Genomic DNA, 20,184 nt, shown 5'->3' on the forward strand with positions numbered 1-20,184 from the left:
TGTATATTTCGAACGGTATTATGTTGTTTTATTAATATTTTATTATATTTACAGAATACGCATAAATGTATATTTACTTATAATATGCAAGTTAATATGTGGCAAAAATGGTATAGTAAGTCCACATACTATTACAACGCTAAACAGATTAAATTTATATGTAAGTGAATTTTCTGAACTTGACTCTACTACTGATATTATAAACATATTAAATTTTTAAATGTTATAAACAAATTAGGTTGGGTAAATGCCAGAAGACACATGTCTCAGCATTTTATCAACATTTGCGCATACATATTACGTTCACAGTATTTGCAAGATAGTGATTTATCTTTATAATTTTACACGTAACATTGCCACACACGATCTTTCTTCCTACCTATTTCTCGAAATTTGATGCGTTAATTCACATGTAAAAGAAGTCCCAGCACCTCTTCAGAAATTCGAGTCGTAGACAGGAGATAGGCCTACGTCTATTACTAGCGATGGTTCAGGGTGTAGTACATCATTTCTATTTCAACATAATTTCTACATTACGTTACAAACTGGTTCCTTTTAATCACATATAAATTACTACTTTGATACTTTTTAGTGCAAATGACAATGTAACTTAAAAATCATATTATTAGTTATACAAAGTACAGTCAATTAATTTTATTTTTTTAACCTTCAAATTATTTAACACCTAGAAGTAAATCATAATAAATGAAAAGTAAAGTAATTAGTCACATGGTTCTTATAATTTAGAAGATAAATTAAAGAAATGAAAATAAATTCCTTTACAGGAATTTATATGCCAGGGGAAAATCCCCGGGAATATCCCCTTTTATTATTTTCCTCCCCACCAGTGGCGGATCTATAAGGTAAAAACTTGAAGGACAAGCTAGTACCCACACAATGATAGGTGTATCGTATCATAAACTTTCAAAAATATAAAAAACCTAACAGCACAGGATGTGCTAGGCATGTGCCATTTAGATGTCCCAGCTACTTTTAGATACCCGACACTTGGCACATATAATATTCATGTGCTAAGTATATACTTCAGCTACCTACAGGTGTAGGTGCTTGTTACACCTAATTGATATTTGCAACTATGTACCACAAATACAGCATTTATATACATGGCTTAGTTTCGCACTCTAACAGTCATTTGTTTTTATTTCTTCACTTGGGACATGCCTCTCTCATGTTCTAGGTACGTCCTTTAGGTACATACTGTTTCAGATACTCTAACAGCACAATATGTGCTAGGCATGCAACATTTAGGTGTTCTAAATTCATCTCCCACATTGGGTTCATTTGTTGCTTCTTTTTCTAAGCGATTGTGTACCAAGCAACAAACGTAGCAACCTAAACATGTGTAAAGCAATTATTTAACTTTTTATGTTTTATTTTATTTGTAATACTCTTTACGTTTAATGGTTTTATACTCTTACGATAATTATTATTGTCGTTGTCTACAGATATCTACAGGAATTTTGTCTGTATCATTATATTTACAATTATTTATAATAATATAAATATTATATGAACTATCTATATTATGTACCTTCTGTAATTGGAGATTCTGTCCTCCGTTGAAGGACAATACATAAATAAATAAACTTTATTAGAGGGAAACTGTCGCCGGTCATTTGAAAGTGAATATGGAAGAACCATGAAGTAAAGTAAATAGACACTCGTCATTTTGTTATAAAATTACATGGCGAATAGATGTTATCTTATCCCAAACGGTTATCGTCGAATATACGCGATTAAAGGAGCACTCTGATTAGCCCAATTCAAATGACCTCAAAAAAATTTTCCCTCTACAAGCGACATTGTGTTAGTCGCCTCTTGGCCACGTCGGTAGAGCACGTGGCCAGTAATCCTAAGATTGGTGGTTCGCGCTTATCCTAGGGTAGTCCTACATTTTCTTTTATTTGTTCAAAGTGTTTTTAGACTCACCTTAATGTAAATACATTACCATATAGACGATTTAACATATTTTTTGGGAATATTTTTTTTGGTTCATTGACGCTTACGGCATGGCTAACATAAGTAGAACATACTAAGCACATTCCCAAGGTATGTCAGAGATGTGCGTAGGGACGGACATAGACTGTTGCTATCACTTCCCATCCCTGTGATTTCTCTCACAGAGATACACTCATGTCCAAAATGAATGTCGCATATCTATAACTGTCATCTTGTAACAACATAATATGTTAATATTTTGCAGGGTACTTTTAATACTGATACTATGAATATAATCCGGAAATGTATATTTCTGGCAAATTTCATAGCAAAAGAGTTATAAATACGAAAATTAGAATGAGTAAAACAAAATGTTTATAAAAGGACAAGAACGTTTTATTTTCGTTCTATTGTTCTTCTTTACTGCTCTTTTGACATGACATTTGCCACTCACATGCTTTTGGCTATTATACAGATACTAACAATTTAAGAAACATCCTGCGAATTCGTTAGCAAATTATATTGCTACAACATATTTATATACATGCGACAATAATTTTGGACATGAGTGTACATAAGGCACATACTGGACACATTCTCATGTACCTGAGGGAAAATGAAAGGTATATGCCTGCTATGTGATTGTGCTGCTAGGTTAATAGCTTAAAATATTTTGTGACTAAATAAACTGGGGGCCTAGAAACAGGAATCCAAAGTAGAGAACGTGTTCAGTTGGCTAAAAAAAGAAGTCAAAATGGAAATCTTTTGTGAACGCGGCATTGAATATCGGGGTTCCATAGTCCACAGTGTTAGCTAGTTAGTTTAGTTAGTATTAATGATATAATCCCTACATCAAGTCGAAGATCCATAACGATTATATAGTATGGAAGTTTCAATAAATGGAATAAGTTATCTGTTATAATAATCGCGCCGAGTCGTGATGCTGGACCTAGATTTGACGATTTCACCACCCAATAGAACGCGAGGGTGTGTTCCGGTTATCAACGCCCACTAATCAAATTTTGTCAGTGCCGTCTCTCGTGCTAGACGGAAGACATCTTCCGAGAGTACAGTGTTTGCGTAGAAACGGACGCAGATGGACAAGAGGATGAAGATGAAGAACAACTTGCTGTCCTCCTGGAATAGGTAAGATGTTTTTTCTTTCTTTCTCGCTTTCTCTCTTTTTGTACTAAGTTACTACGTCATAAGTTTGGTAACATTGTTAGTGAGTTTAAGCTGTTTGACATTTCGGCAAGTGCGCGCTCGGGAAGCGACTCCACGAATTGTACCGGTTTTCCAATGCATCGGATCTCAAGCAAAATATTTCTATGATTGGTTTAGAGCCGAAGCTTCACGACTGGGTGCGACTACTATAGTGATGGAGAAAAATGTAATTAATATTGTAATCATAGAGATAGAATTGAATCCCACTAGCTCTGAATTGAAGTAGCTTTTAATTTATGAGTTGGAAAATACAAGCATCTTTTATTCTACTCATCCTCCTGATTTTTACATGTCACAAACGCCTATGATTGAAAAAACATTAAATGCGTTTGAACAGGACATTGTGATGAAATGAAGATTAGACGGGGAAGAATATCATATGTGAGTCAACTATTAATAGTCGTTATACAAGAAATTACATATGCAGAGCCTTAGCTAGAGGAAAAGACAAGCGGGGCAATTTCCCAGGCGCTGGTAGCAAGAGGGCGCCGAACGAGCAAGGAAAAATATTAAGTGTTGGAAATGCGTCAACGACGCATCACTTCCAAAAAGTAGTGCCAAACTAATAAATCAATATTGTTGTCAGTTTGGTAAAAAATAGATTTGTTAAAAAATTTCTTCCAAGTTCCGTTCGCAACCCAAAAGTTTCAGTAACACCCACAAGAAAATTTTACTTATTACTTAAAGAAAGTTATAATATATGATTTGTTAGTGACCATATGATATACGAGGCGTCAAGTAATGAACGGTATAATGTACGTAGGAGCAAGTATGAAGTACGTATTCGGCGTTTTCATAGTGATGAGTTTGATCAGTTAATCACGCTTTCCTACGCAATCGGATTAATCACGACGGTGAGAATGAAGGTATGAAGAATAAGAGGAGTGAAGAGAAAGAAGCACGCTGCTGTTTGCGTAGGAATATTAAAAATGAAGGTAAATAAGGGAAAAATTAACATTTTCGAACTTCTTGAATAAGGGTAGCTACACGGTTGGATTCTAATATATCAGAAATCATGCTAATAATTGGTGCAATATTGAGCTGCAACAAGTATTTCTGAGTTACGAAACGTCACAAATTATTTACTTTCGGCATTATTGATGTTATTGACTTACGACTTTTTCGAAATCATCGTCTAAATTGTAAGAAATGCAGAACTCGTATTCAACACGCTTGCAGAGACATGAGTTTTGAAGTAAATGCACAGAAAAGGAAACACGTCGAACTTCATTGGTTCGTAGTCCTGCAAATTGTAAATGCGTTAAAATATCAAATAGTACTTTCGATACAGTGGACACTTTCAAATATCTAGAATGCTGATATTAACAAACCGAAACCATCTCAACGAGGAAATTAAACGTCGATAGAAAGTAGGGAAGTCGTATTATTGTTCATTTATTTCTTTTTGTACTCGCGAGAACCACGCCTGTTGTCCTGTGTAGTTGCGAAACATGGTCGCTTACTCTGAGAGAAGAGCGCAAACTGAAAGTATTAGAGAACAAGATGTTGAGACTAATATTCGCAGTGAAGAGGAACAGGAATGGTGCATGGCGAAAACTTCACAACGAGGAACTGGATAATTTGTACCGATTAACAGACTGTTAGGGTAATCATGTCTAGGAAGCTTAGGTGAGCAAACCTTGTAGCAATAAATGAAGAAAGTACAAACGCTTTTAAAGTTTTAACTGGAAATCTAACCGGAAAATGGCTATTAGGAAGACCTACTGATAGGTGGGAAAACAATATTAATATGGATCTCGCAGAAATAGGAATTTAAAATAGAAACTAAATCCAGATGTTTATGGACAATCAATTGAGAGCTGCTTGTGAACGTGACGTTGAACCCTCGGGTTTCATAGTCCATAGAATTATGGTTAGTCAGTTAGTTTTGTTAATATTAATGATATAATCCCTGCATCCAGACGAAGATATAAGGATCATATTACTTTATATGGAAAGTTCAATAAATGCAGCAAGTGACCTAACAATAATGGAGGAAACCGTAACTAATAGTACTGATAGAGATAGAAATCGTATCCTAACAGCTTTGAATTCAAGTAGCTTTCAATTTATCTAACGATTTTCATGTAAATTTAGCTCGCGAATACCTACATTCTTTGTTCTATTCCTCCCACTTAATTTTTACATGGACGCCCATGACATAAAAAAAAAAAAACTTTAAAATCTGCTTGAACTGAATAAAATTAATTTGGGATGAAATTAAAGATCCACATATGAGTCAACCTTAAAAACTTGTATAGCTATAAGAAATTATATAGAATAATAAAGTCAGGAGAGATACTGAACAATTTATTATCCTTTGAGTGACATATGTTCATCATACAATCTTGATGAGTAGTGTAAAAGATTTGGATTACGCGACAAGTTAATTGAGAGAAATTAGAAGAACTTTTATCAAACGATAGTATATTTTGTTTCCAGCTGATATGGCTGCTTTTGGAACCTGAATCTGAAATAAACATGATGTCAGATAAGATAATGAAAAATGAAGAAATAATTTGACATTAAAATAAATATGAAATAAATTAAAGGAATAGTGGGTGGCGTAATTGAGACTGTAGCATTTTTACAAGTCTGAGCAAAGAAAGTTAAAGAGGTGGCTATTTCTCAATACTTGTGAAGTTCTATTATTAACGAAGGTATGAAATATAAACAATAAATAAAAAGTAACAAGAAATGGTGAAATATCTTTCAGATAATTATTATAATAATGTTGAGAGCTCACTAGATGTGATTCACTGACTTAACACTTACAAACATACGCGAAGATACGAAGATAAAGCAGGGGGGGCATAGATAGATAGATAGATAGAGAGATAATGTGTGTGTGATAGGCTACTATCCTGTAGAGCCGTGCATCTACAGTTTGAGGTAGAACCAAAAACACCGTAAAGGGTTTTTCTTCGGAGGTATTTTAATGCTCTCCCAGTGGGAATTTAACTTAGGACTACGTTCACCAAAAGCCTATGCGCTAGCCACTGGGCCACTTTTACGGTTACAGAGTCCATCTATACCTAAGGTACGTGTGCTAATCATCCAGCTAAGCTGGAAATTGCAAAAGCAACATAAACAATCAAAATATCTACAAGCATTAGCAGTACATAATTATTATCAAACACAATAGTGGATTGTTACTTTTTGATCTTATTATCAGAAGCATTTATCACGGATTGACAAGAGATAAGGTGTATATACATGTAAAACACAATAACTAGAACATGAAGAATAACGGGAATTTTCTATTTGTTTTCATAACTAATACCTTCTTTAAAAAATGAAAAATTCGTAGGGTAATTTAATTGGAATCGGGAGAAACCCACGAACGCAATGTTTCTACCACAGACTCACTCAGCCTGGAATCGAATCAGAGACCCCCTTGTATAGTGGGACACATAAATACTATTGTCTTAAGACTTTATCTTATGTAACCTATTTGAGATGATATTCCACAGGTTGCTGCGAAGCCAACCTAACCTTAAACTAACGCCTGAAAGGCAAGTAGCCTCCGAAGCAGTGGCGGAGCCAAGGGACCGCCAAATGGGGCCAGTCCCCCTTGCTCAAATTCTTGGCCCCCCAAGTTGGCCTCCCCCCATACAGAGTGATACTGCTATAGGTCGACAAACGGAGTCGTCACAAGTCGCCTAGTTGATAGGCGAAACAGCAGAGTTACCAACTGCAGAATACCGTATGTTGCAGTAGTCTGCGTTCCGAGCAGGGGCGGATCCAGGACCGACTTCTGGGGGGGCGGTGGGTTGTCATACTGTTACTTTTAAGGGCTCCAAACTTTAAAATATATATAAAATAAGAAAGTTTTCTTTTCTGGGGGGGGGGCGATCGGGGCGATCGCCTCCCCTTCTGGATCCGCCCCTGGTTCTGAGTAAAAAGCTTCAGGCAGCTCTTTTGTTCGTAGTACAACAAGATCTAGTTCATCGAAATCTGTGTCGTGCATGCATTGACCTCACTACCTGAACGTTCAATTTAACCTCTGTCCCTTATCTGGTTATATTCTTTGTTTTCAACAAAGAATCCGAAAAAAAGCAAAATTAGTCAGCATTCTCATTCACTTGAATGTTGAAAGTCATATAGATGCTTGCTTACAAATAGCAAACACTACAGCAAAATATGACATTTGCGTTCAACGAAAGAAGTCTTCGTACGCTACTTATTATAATTCGTACACTAAGTAATTAACTTTCATTGATTATGGCGACAGAACAAATGCATAGCATCCATTAAATAATTTGGTATTATTATTATTATTTTCAAAGAATCTTAATATCGAGCCGTCTTGTTTAATATGCAGTAAAAGAAGAGAACAAAAGTTTTTATCAGATCCTATTTCTGCAATAGTCATTCTCTCTGTTGTTCGTATCCAGATCGCTTGATACTGAATATTACCTACACCTAGTACTTGCTACCGATAATGATTCTCTCTCTAGACTACCTTCTGTATTTGTCTCTAGTATGTTTACTTCTTAACGCTCTTAGCCGTTGGCAACTGTGTAGAAACCTTCTGCTATGACTTAACTAGCGATACTAGCGAATTCCAAGGAAAAGAATGTCAGTGTTTGGTGGACCTATATTACTAACTAAAACCTGGGGAAATGTAGTAAAAATCAGTGATTTTAAAAATAAATCGTTCTGAACTATTTTGTTTTAATCGATTTTAACTGTATCCTAATCCCAAAAGTACTACTTCTAGAGAAATTCCGAAGCTTATCAATGCCAGTGCTTCAATCTTCTGATTACTAACCATCAGGTAAGATACCGAGATGATACAACTTGGTCGCGGTAGTAATGAGTAGTAGAAAAATAGGGCTTCTGCGCCACTGACTCTCTACCCACTTTTTCAGTCCTGCCTGAAGCAGACAATGAATTTCCCAGTGCCTCCTGACACACTATGCCGGGGGACACAGGGGGGATATGGGAAATCGAGCATCTTGAACCCTCCACCCACGGTGTTTTACGACCTCCATTTTAGGGGTGTATTTGTTCCCTTTTTGTGAGCACTTTTTAGGAGGTGTACTTGTTCTCTTTTATATTCACTTTTTCAACCCTTATGAACATAGCAGTAGCACAGAACACATAACATAGTAGATAATACATAAGACTACGTAACATAATAAGGAGGTGTATTCGTTCTCTTTTATGAGCACTTTTCCAACCCCTATTTTAACATAACAGAAATTACTCGCTCCCTTTTATGAGTATATTTTTTCCAACCCCTATTTTAACATAGTAGAGCGTTCCACAACTAATTAAACATAACATAAGACTACGTAACATAATAAGGGGGTGTATTCGTTCTCTTTTATGAGCATATTTTCCAACCCCTATTTTAAGTACGAACATAGCATCGCTCTTTCCAACACTTATTTAAACATAGCAGTTGACCTATTTTTCTACCCCTATTTGAACATAGTCAATTTTAGGGGTGTACTCGTTCTCTTTTATGAGCATATTTTTCCAACCCTATTTTAACAGAGCAGAGCGTTCCACCCATATTTGAAGATAAGACTACGTAACATAACAGGGGAGTATTCGTTCTCCTTTATGAGCATATTTAAAATACATAGCAGTTGGCCTATTTTTCCATCCCTAATTGAACATACCGTATCAGGGGTGTACTCGTTATCTTTTACGAGCATATTTTCCAACTCCTATTTTAACTACGAAAATAGCATCGTTCTTTCCAAACCTTATTTTAACATAGCAGTTGGCCTATTTTTCCACCCCTATTTGAACATAGTCCATTTTAGGGGTGGACTCGTTCTCTTTTATGAGCTTATTTTCCAACCCCTATTTTAGCATAGCAGAAATTACATAAGACTACGAAACATAGCAGGGGTGTATTCATTCTCTTTTATGAGCATTTTAACCCCTATTTTAAGACAAAGAATAACTATGTAACATAGCAAAGGGGGTACGAACAAACAACTTTTTAACATAGTAGGGCTGTATTCATTTCACCCCTATTTAAATATAACAAAGTATGGCTTATTTTCCAACCCCTATTTTAATATAGCAGAAATTACATAAGACTACGAAACATAGCAGGGGTGTATTCATTCCCTTTTATGAGCATTTTTCAACCCCTATTTTAAGACAATGAATACCTATGTAACATAGCAAAGGGGGTACGAACACACAACTAGTTAACATAGCAGGGCTGTATTTGTTCAACCCCCTATTTTAACAGAGCAGGAATTACATAACATTATGAACACATTCTTCACCCTACAGATTTCGTTCCCAACCCCTAACTTAACATAGCAGAAAAGACAAAAAAGATGTCCCCAAACTACTGACCATCGTGAACAAAGGTCAAACTCGTAACCGAAGCCACATTTAGTAATTGATCATCAAAGAGCACATGTCCCAAAAGTGTTTATCATCAAGCTCAAAGGTCAAACTCGAAATCGGATTCATATATTGAGGTGATGTTTCCACATTTAGTAATTGGTCATCAACTACTACAAGTTCCAAAAATACTGACCATAAAGGTCAAAGGTCAAAATACTTAAAATCTAATAACTCGGAAACGAAGCCACATATTGAGATGGTGTTTCCACATTTAGTAATTGGTCATCAACTACTGCAAGTTCCGAAAATAATGACCATCGAGGTCAAAGGTCAAAATACTTAAAACCTAATAACTCGAAAACAGAGCCACATATTGAGGTGGTGTTTCAACATTTAGTAATTGATCATGAAGTACTACAAGTTCCAGAAATATTGTCCATCGAAATCAAAGGTCAAAATACTTAAAACCTAATAACTTGAAAACGGAGCCACATATTGTGGTGGTTTCCACATTTAGTAATTGGTCATCAACTACTACAAGTTCCAAAGATACTGACCATCGAGGTCAAAGGTCAAAATACTTAAAACCTAATAACTCGAAAACGGAGCCACATATTGAGGTGGTGTTTTCACATTTAGTAATTGGTCATCAACTACTGCAAGTTCCAAAAACACTGACCATCGAGTTTAAAGGTCAAAATACATAAAACCTAATAACCCGGAAACGGAGACACATATTGAGGTGGTGTTTCCACATTCAGTAATAGGTCATCAACTACTATATGTCCCAAAAATATTGACCATCGAGGTCAAAGGTCAAATAAATCGTAAACGGAGCAACATATTGAGGTGTTGTTTCCACGTTTAGTAATAGGTCATCTACTACTACATGTCCCAAAAGTACTGATCATCGATGTCAAAGGTGAAGTAACTCGTAAACGCAGCAAAATATTCAGGTGCTGTCTCCACATTTAATAATAGGTCATCTAGTACTACATGTCCCAAAAGTATTAACCATCGAGGTCAAAGGTCAAATAACTCGTAAACGGTGTCACATATTGAGGTGCTGTTTCCACATTTAGTGATAGGTAATCAAATATTATACGTTCCAAAAAGGTTTGACCATCGAGGTCAAAGGTCAAATAACTCTTAAACGGAGCAATATATTGAGATGACGTTTTCTCATTTAGTAACAGATCATCAACTACTACATGTACGAAAATATTGACTATTGATTTCAAAAGGTCAAATAACTCGTAAACAGAGGAACGGATAAATTTGTGTGACCTATTCAATTTTGTACCAAGCAGAAAAAAGTGAAGAAGGAATAAATTTGAGGGCTTATTTACTTTTGCGTTAACGGGGAAAAAATAAAAAAAAATTTAACTAGCGGAGTATTTCTGTACCTTTTTGGGCTATTCAAATATACGCAAAAATGAATTTGGATGGAGTATTTATTTTTCTACTAACAAGAAAGAAAGCAAAGATATGCCATTTTAACCAGCTGAGAATTTTATATTATCTTGTACTATTATACAAACGAAGGGATAAATTTAAGTTATCTCTTCTATTTTGCACCAAGGAGAAATGCCCTTTTAATACTTCAGAATTTATGTACCTTTATGTGCTAACCTAAAAAAAGCGAAGAAGGTTCATTTTATATCTTGTACTATTTAAATAAACAAAGGAATATATTTGAGTGGTCTATTCGATATTGTACCAATGAGAAATGCCATGTTTATCTAGCTCAGAATTTCTAGAGCATGTTGTATTATTGAAACAAACGAAGGTATAAATTTCTACTAACCAGAAAAAGCGAAAACGGACTCAGAATTTATGTATAACCTTTGTACTGCTCAAATAAACGAACGAATATATTTGCGTGTCCTACTTTTATAAAAACGAGAAGTGCCAGTTTAACTAACTCAGCATTTTATACCATTTTGAAATTTTTAATAAACAAAGGAATATATTTGTACTATACAGAAAAAGTGAAAAAGGAATCTAAAATGTATGTACTTTTGTATCACTCCAATTAACGAAAGAATAAATTTAATTGTTCTACGTTTTATACCAACGAGAAATAAATAAACGTCCATTTTAACTAGCTGAGTATTTTATACTATTTAAATAAACAAAGGAATAAATTTGTACTAACTAGATAAAGCGAAAAAGGACCATTTTAACTGACTCAGAATATCTATACCATTTCGTACTATTTACGAAGGGGTAACTTTTGAATGGGCATTTAAATTTTGTAGCAACAAGGAGCATTATAACTAACTCAGAATTTTGTAACATTTTATAATACTCAAGTAAACGAAGAAATAAATTTCGATGATGTATATAGTTTTGTACCAAGCAGAAAAAAGCAAAGAATGAACATTTTGTGCTAAACGAGCAAACAAAGGAATAAATTTATACTTGCCAGAAAAGGCGAAGAAGGATCATTTTAACTAACTCAGCACTTTATATCTTTTTTGTGCTATTCAAATAATCGAAAGAATAAATTTAAGGTGTCAATTTTATTTTTGTACCAATCAGAAGAAAAACCAAAGGAGGCCTATTTTAACAAGCTCAATATTTTATAACTTTTGTGCCATTTAAAAAATGAATAAATATATTGGAGTGTCCTATTTCTTTTGTATCAACGAGAAAAAAGTGAAGAAGAACAATTTTTAACTGGCTTAGAATCTTATATCTTTGGTATCATTTGAACAAACGAAGGGATAAGTTTGTACCAAACAGAAAAAAACAGAAATACCATTTAACTAACTAATAATTTTTGTGCTACACAAATAAAGGAATAAATTTGTACTAATCAGAAAAAGCGAAGAAAGACCATTTTAAATAGCTTAGCATGTTATACATTTTCGTACTACTGAAACAAACGAAGCAATAAATTTGAGTGCTTATTTACTTTTGTACCAAAGAGAAATGACATTTTAACTAACTGAGAATTTTATAACTTTCGTATTACGCAATTAAAGGGAGGAATAAATTTATACCAACTAGAATGAAGAGGAATCATTTTAACTAGCTGACTATTTTATACCATTTTGTACTCCTTAAATAAACGAAGGAGTTAATTTGAGTGATCTGTTCAATTTTGTACCAATCAGAAGAAAAGCAAAGAAAGGCCGTTTCAACTAGCTGAGTATTTTTGTGCTACACAAATCAACAAATGAATAAATTTGTACTAAGCAAAAAAGGCGAAAAGGACTCAGTTTTTATGCACATTTTGTACTACTCAAATAAATGAAGGAATAAATTTGGGTGGCACATTTAGTTTTGTACCTACTATGAGAAAAAAGCGAAGAAGGTCCCTTTCAACTAGCTCAATATTTTGTGCTCCTCAGATAAACGAAAGAATAAATTTGAATGGCCTATTCAATTTGGTACCAATGAGAAATGCCATTTTAAGTAACTTGCCATTTTTCCTTTTTGTGCTATTTAAATAAACAAAGAAATAAGTTTTTACCTACCAGAAAAAAAGCGAAGGAGGACCATTTTTAACTAACTTAGAATTTTATATCTTTTGTAGTACTCAAATAAACGAAGGAGTAATTTGTGTGATCTATTCAGTTTTGTAGCAAGTACCATTTTGTACTAATCAATTAAACGAAAGAATAAATTTGGGTGTCTCATTTAATTTTGTACCAACCAAGAAAAAAGCGTAGAAGGTTCATTTTAACTACCAGTAGCTCAATATTTCTGTACCATTTTGTGCTACTCAAATAAACGAAGGAATAAATTTGGGTAGCTCATTTATTTTTTTACCAATCAGAAGAAAAGCAAAGAAGGTCCATTTTAACTAGCTCTGCATTCCTAATGAAATTACACTAAAAAGGTCTTGTTAATAGTCGTTTGCCTTCCATACTAATAAGGTGCCCTATATTATATAAAAACAAATTTGCGCTCAATAGACTGTGCCTTAGGACCCTCACTACACTAAAAATTCAAATGTTAGGTAACGCATTCGTAACGTTGCTTAAATATCTGCAGCAACCGAAAGAATAATAGTTTTGAGAGTTGAGTAATTTAGCTGTTAGAAATCAAAAGATTTACACTTTAGAGGAATGAAACCTTTTTATTTCCAGCTATTCACTTTTATTTCCACAAAAAAAACGTAACACCAGAAAATAGCTTCTACAAGCTCCATGCGGCCACAACTTTCTAGTCCTTCTTCTTCTTCTAGCAGCTGAACTGCAAACAAGGCACAATGTTGCCAGCTCCTATTCCCAACATCCTCCCACCTTGAGTCACGTAAAGGAACTAGTGACTCAACCATCCCATCATTAAAACTGTGGATTACAATACGTAAAAAGAGACAATCTTTTGGGAGGTTTCACAGCTCTTCCAGTTCTAGTAGTGATAATTTGAGATTCCTTTTCACCTTCACATTGATCAGTTCCACTTCTCGGTTCTCGTACCACCAGTCTTCTCTTAAGTACATTCTGTTCAACAGCTTCTTCTGACCTGATTTCCAAAGGGAAGATACGTTGAAGAGGTCTCACCATCATCCCCGCGCCGGTCTTTAGTCTCACCAGACGAACTTTTCCATCACGGCCAGGTATAAGTTCCACAACACGTGCTAGGGGCCATTCCAACCGCTTTAAGTTGTCGTTTCCCACTAGAACAACCTCTCCTATTTCTATCTTCTTACAATTTACTCTGGTTCTCCAATGTTGAACCAACTGTCCCAAATATTCCTTTCGAAACCTACTGCGTAAAATCTTCCGTATATCCTGAATGTATTTCAGTCTTCTTCGTAGACTCCCCGCTTCTATGACATCAATGTCAGGTACTCCAATTTCAGCATTCTGTTGTAGGAACATTAGAGGAGTTAAAGGCACAAAATCAGAACTTTCTTCCGAAACGTATGTCAAAGGACGGGAATTTATAACTGCTTCACAGTCACAAAGAATTGTGTTAAATTCTTCATAAGTCAGGGAAGCTCTTCCAAGTACTCTTCTCAACAACTGTTTCATTAGTCTAATCAGACGCTCCCACCAGCCGCCCCACCAAGGTGATGTGGGAGGAATAAATTTCCATTTGATACGCTTCGTAGTGGTGTACGCTTCTATCTTCTCCCACTCGAGTTTGTCTAACAAGCTCTCTGCACCGACAAAACTGGTACCATTATCACAGTAGATTACTGATGGACGTCCTCTTCTAGCGACGAATCTCCGCAACGCTTGAAGGAAATCGGCCGTTGACAATCCAGATACTAATTCTAGATGTACCGCTCTATACACTGCACATGTGAAGATACAAATCCATGCTTTCTTGCCATCTCTTAGTATTACTGGACCCGCCATATCCAATCCTGTGACTTCAAAGATTGCTGATTCCTTAACTCTATCTTCTGGTAAGGCCACGGGACAGGTTTCCATCTTCTTGGCGTTGTATCTTCTACAGACGACACACCTTCTAACAACGGATCGAACGCCTTGCCTTCCTCTTATAATCCAGTACCTTTCTCTGAGAAGACTCATCAGACCCTGCACTCCAACGTGACAAGATTCTACATGTTTGTCATGAATCAACCGCTTGACCACAGGATGTGCGTTTGGTAATACAACAGGATACCGAAACACTTCTGAATCTGAAAGCTCTACAATTTTCGTCTTCAGCCTAATGATCTGATCTTTGTCTTCAAATGGGCATAGTGACTTCAACTTTAGGTCTTCTACGCCGTCGAATGACTCTTTCTGAACGAGTTTAAGGACTGTTTTCTCAGCAGCTGTCACTTCTTCTACCGATAATTCTCCTTGTCTTCTCTTCTTTCCATTACGACAATTGAAGGTGAATCTCTTGATCCAACCAACCATGCGGATTATCTGTTCATATTTTGAAAACCGGCGGTAGTACCAATCACGGTTTTCTTCTTTGGCATTAATCATTACAGATACAATGTTTTTTCTTCTTTCTTCTGAGATTATTTCTTCTTGATAAGTGTACTTCTGCTCCGGCCACTCTTCTATTGGTCGTCTTAACCAGTCTGGACCCTCCCACCATTTTGACGCAACTAACTGTTCAGGTGAACATCCTCGTGAGGCAGATCAGCTGGATTCATGGTTCCTGGAACATATCTCCAACACTCGTTGCCTGAATTGCTTAATCTTCTTATTTCTTGTATTCGATTCCACACAAAGGTATTCCATGGCATATCCCGCTTAATCCATGCTAAAACGGTGGTAGAATCTGTCCAGAAATAAATTGGTACATCCTCAACATCCAATGTTTCTCTCACTGTAGTAGCTAACCTTGCACCAATTGTAGATGCCAGTAATTCCAGTCGAGGAATGGTTAACTTCTTCATCGGAGCAACCCTGCATTTCGCCTGTATCAATTGCGCCTTCACTTGTCCTTTTTCTTCAGTTCTGAGAAAGACAGCCGTAGCATACGATCTCTCACTAGCATCGCAGAATGCATGTAGGCTCCAATTCTTACAATCTCCAGCAGCCCATCTTGGAAAGACAAGTCTCTTTAAATGAGGCAACTCTTTGATCCATTGTAGGAATTTCTTCTCAACTTCCTTTGGTACCGCTTCGTCCCAATTTACCTTCGATAACCATACTTGTTGTAAAAGAATTTTCGGGCTTAACGTTACTGGACACGTGACACCAATAGGATCAAATATTCTGTTAGCAAATGACAAAATTATTCTCTTCGTGACAACCGCAGGTTTTGTACCCTCAAAACATTCTGGTCGTAATTCCAACACATCTGAAACAGTTTCCCATTGTAGGCCAAGTACAGGAACTCTATTCTCTTCTAGTGTGTTTTCTAAAGAGGTATGCTCCCACCCTCGAAGTTCGAATTTCGCTTCCGCCATTAAGTTCGTGGCTTCTTCTCTAAGCTGACGAAGCTCATCTTCATTTTTGACACTAGTGACACAATTATCTACATAAAAACTATTCAATAACTTCAAAATGACTTCCTTAGCATAACTACTCTGACCCTCATTACACTTTTGTAGTGCTCGCCTAAGATGATGCTCTATTACGGCTCCCAACAGGAAAGGACTGCAACTCACGCCAAACACTACTCTTTTGTGACGATATATTTTTATAACACCTTCTCCATTTATCCAAAGAAATCGTAAATAGTCTCGGTCACTCTTACACAGGGAAATTTGTAGAAACGCCTTCTTTATGTCAGACACAACTCCCAACTTGTTCAATCTAAAACGTGTCAGAATCGCTGGAATAATTTCTATCAAATTGATTCCTTTCTCTAAACACTGATTTAAAGATGGATGATTTTTCTCTCTCGCTGAGGCATCGAATACTGGACGGATCTTCGTCGTACTACTAGTCATCTTAACAACATGACGATGAGGTAAGTAGTAGCCTTTCTTCTCTATCTCTTCCGCAGGAACTTCCTCTACGATGTCTTCATCTTCCCACTCTTTCAGAACCTTCTCGTACATTTCGTAGTAGTTTTCAGCCTTCAATCTAGCAACTACATTCTTCAGTCTTCTTTTACAGGTATCTATGTTGTTGGGGAGAGGTGGATGTTCCATTAGCCAAGGCATTTTTACTTCATACCTCCCGTCAGCGTTAATGGTCGTTGTCTGGTTAAAATATTCCATTACTTCCTGTTGCGCCTCCATTTTCGTTTTCTTTTCCGCTGGATCGGTTATGCCTAAAACATCCAGTTTCCACAAGTCTGAAACAGGTGTTGATTTGCAAAACATCGTTGTGACTTGCATTGTAGAAAACCTAACAGAATCCTTCCTGTTTATTTTTCCCATTAAAATCCAGCCGAGCAATGTCTTTATAGCAATCAGGCCAACTTTCAAAGCAATTCTCTTACCTGTGAAAAGTTTACCGGCAATGTCCGCTCCTATTAAAATTGCGATTGGGCCAGGTTGATTAGCGGATATTTCTATACCCATTTCCCGTAACTCTGATAACCAAGGACCATCTATGATTGATGTAACACTATTACAAATAACATCCTGATTCAGTGCTTCAAAATTACATGCATAATCACCATTGAGGTTGGTTAGCCTAACTCGAAAACAGTCATGTTCACATGGTTCTGAAAATACACCTCCAAAAAGAGCGTGCGCTACAGTTTCTTTTCGTAATACTTCATAGTTCATTTCCTGCGCTAAGCTAGTGCAGATATAAGATCGCTGTGAACCAGTGTCTATAATCGCCCTGACGTCCTTTTCTGAATTCCGCCCTCTCACTTTTACTACCAATGTTTGTAAAAATGTTTCGGAATGTTCATTGTTTGTCAGTGTGTTTTCGATAACATGCTTCACATGAGTCTGTTTATCACCGTTACTTGACGCATTCTTAGATTTATTTCTGCCACTACACATAACACTAACGTGACGCCCCTTGCATGCACTACAAGTCAACTTAGCATAACATTTTGAACTCTTGTGCGAATTCTTAAGGCACCGAAAACAGCATCCCTTTCCCTTCAAAATGTTTATTTTTTCCTCGTATGTCCAATTACAGGCTTTTACACAGTTTTCACTTGCGTGCGATTGATCACAAAAAATGCACTTTGCACTATTTTTACAATTAACTAATTCAGCGGCAGTTGGTACAAAATCGGAACGATTACTGCGTTCTTTCTTTTTCTTTCCCACATTACTGGTGTCTTGTATATCAAACCCGGACACAGCAAGAGCTATTCTTTCTTCATTTTCTACTTCTTTCCGCAAAAATGACATAAAGTCTTCCAAACGTTTTTCTAAAGTTGCGTCTGCACTGTTTGTACTGTCCCTCTGCCACGTACGCAATAGTTCAGCAGGTAAGCATGACTCCACAAGGGGATACAGCATGGCAGCACATTTATCTGTTGTGACACCTAAAGTACTTAAAGCGCGAAGTTGAGATTCCAACTTGTCATACAGGTCTATCAATTCTAGATTACCATTGTTACTTAGATTATGAAACACTAGCTTTAAAAGTTCACGAACATATACCTCTACTAACATATCGTCACGTCCAAAACGCGCTTTCAAACCCTGAATAACCTTCGGGTAGTTATCTTCACACAGGGGAAAACTTTCTACGAACTGACGTGCACGTGTGTTCGGTACAATAGCTTGAATGAGATATTGGAATTTGTCTACATTAGGAATCCGTTTATCTTCGTCTATGCGCACAAACTGTGACCAAAACGGAAGCCAGTTTTTCAAATTACCATCAAATTTCTTAATTTCCACTTCTGGAAGTTTAAAGTTTCTTTCACTACTCGTGCTACCACTACTATCGTTCGTTTTACACGCATGCAACGCAGCCTCAACCTTGTTTTTAATTTGGTAGAATTTTAAAGAATACTTATCTGCTTGTTCCGTTTCTTCTAGTAGCTCTTTCTCGCTCCAATTATCTTCTATTGCTGATGTCATTATCTTCTCATCTATCTCCTTCATTTTCATGTATTTCTCTTCTAACACTTGAAATGTACCACTAATATCACTTTCGTTTTTAAGTTCTGCGCTACACAGTTCCGAACAGTTCGTATGCAACCTAGTGAATGCTGCTCTCAAGATTTTACGCTGTTTTTTCATTTCCTCCATGGTCTATTGTGTCCTGTTACAGTCGCCAGATGTTAGAAATCAAAAGATTTACACTTTAGAGGAATGAAACCTTTTTATTTCCAACTATTCACTTTTATTTCCACAAAAAAACGTAACACCAGAAAATAGCTTCTACAAGCTCCATACGGCCACAACTTTCTAGTCCTTCTTCTTCTTCTAGCAGCTGAACTGCAAACAAGGCACAATGTTGCCATCTCCTATTCTATAGATGGTGGACAGCTTGGAACTTTAAAAACTTTTCTCTTTTTGATGAACTGATTTTTACTTTGATATGATCTCTTCTTCGGCTGGTTTCCCTTCTGCCTTTTCCTTTAACAGCGCGATAACGCAAAAATGGCCGAGCATGATGTTTCTTCTTTTTTTCTTTAGTACGTCTTCATTCCTTAATAAAGCTAATTGCTTTGGAGTTTGCTCTACAAACGCTACTCTTCTCTGTCACCAATGGTAGCTCTGGTTGGTTAAATCTTACGTTCAAATATGTAGTTGATGACCGGAAAACTTTGGACTTCAGTGTCGGCGTTAGTATATTGTCAACCGATACTAAATATAAACTTAATTCGCTAAACGCACATCTATTAACCATATAACTATGAGCCTTACTTACTGACGGGAGAGGCAATTAAATTTTATTTAGCAATGCTACTTTAAAGTGGCCCTTTCTCTGGTGACACAAAATAAAAAATTTAGCACCACAACTAAACAGACCACTCAAACTTATTCTTTTGTTTATTTGAAGCCTCAGCAAAAAATGCTGAAAAACCCACATTGTTAAAATAGGGGTTGAAAAATTCTCATAAAAGGGAATGAATACACCCCTATAGTCTTATGTTCTGTGCTATGTTTAGCTCTGCTATGTTCTTTATATTAAAATAGGGGTTGGAAAATAAGCCATATTCTTTTACTAGCTCTGCTATGTTTAAATAGGGGTGGAACGAATACAGCCCTACTATGTTAAATAGTTGTGTGTTAGTAGTCTTATGTACACCCCCTTTGCTATATTACATTTGGAACTTGTAGTAGTTGATGACCAATTACTAAATGTGGAAACACCACCTCAATATGTGGCTAAGTTTCCGAGTTATTAGATTTTAAGTATTTTGACC

The 20,184-nt window shown here is 36.2% G+C and overlaps 2 protein-coding genes across 2 annotated transcripts; both read right to left on the reverse strand.

Annotated features, from left to right (window-relative positions):
• Window positions 1–13,805: 13,805 nt before the first annotated feature.
• On the reverse strand, window positions 13,806–15,413 carry LOC145682348 (uncharacterized). The gene has a single exon (XM_081753921.1). It carries the CDS (start codon window positions 15,411–15,413, stop codon window positions 13,806–13,808), a length of 1,608 nt encoding a protein of 535 aa, XP_081610047.1.
• Window positions 15,414–15,538: 125 nt separating this feature from the next.
• On the reverse strand, window positions 15,539–19,060 carry LOC145682349 (uncharacterized). The gene has a single exon (XM_081753922.1). The coding sequence runs from the start codon at window positions 19,058–19,060 to the stop codon at window positions 15,539–15,541; it is 3,522 nt and encodes a 1,173-aa protein (XP_081610048.1).
• Window positions 19,061–20,184: the final 1,124 nt, after the last annotated feature.

This window comes from Thermobia domestica, chromosome 3 (genome assembly GCF_964235325.1).
Source record: "Thermobia domestica chromosome 3, izTheDome1.hap1.1, whole genome shotgun sequence".
Taxonomy (NCBI): Eukaryota; Metazoa; Arthropoda; class Insecta; order Zygentoma; family Lepismatidae; genus Thermobia; species Thermobia domestica.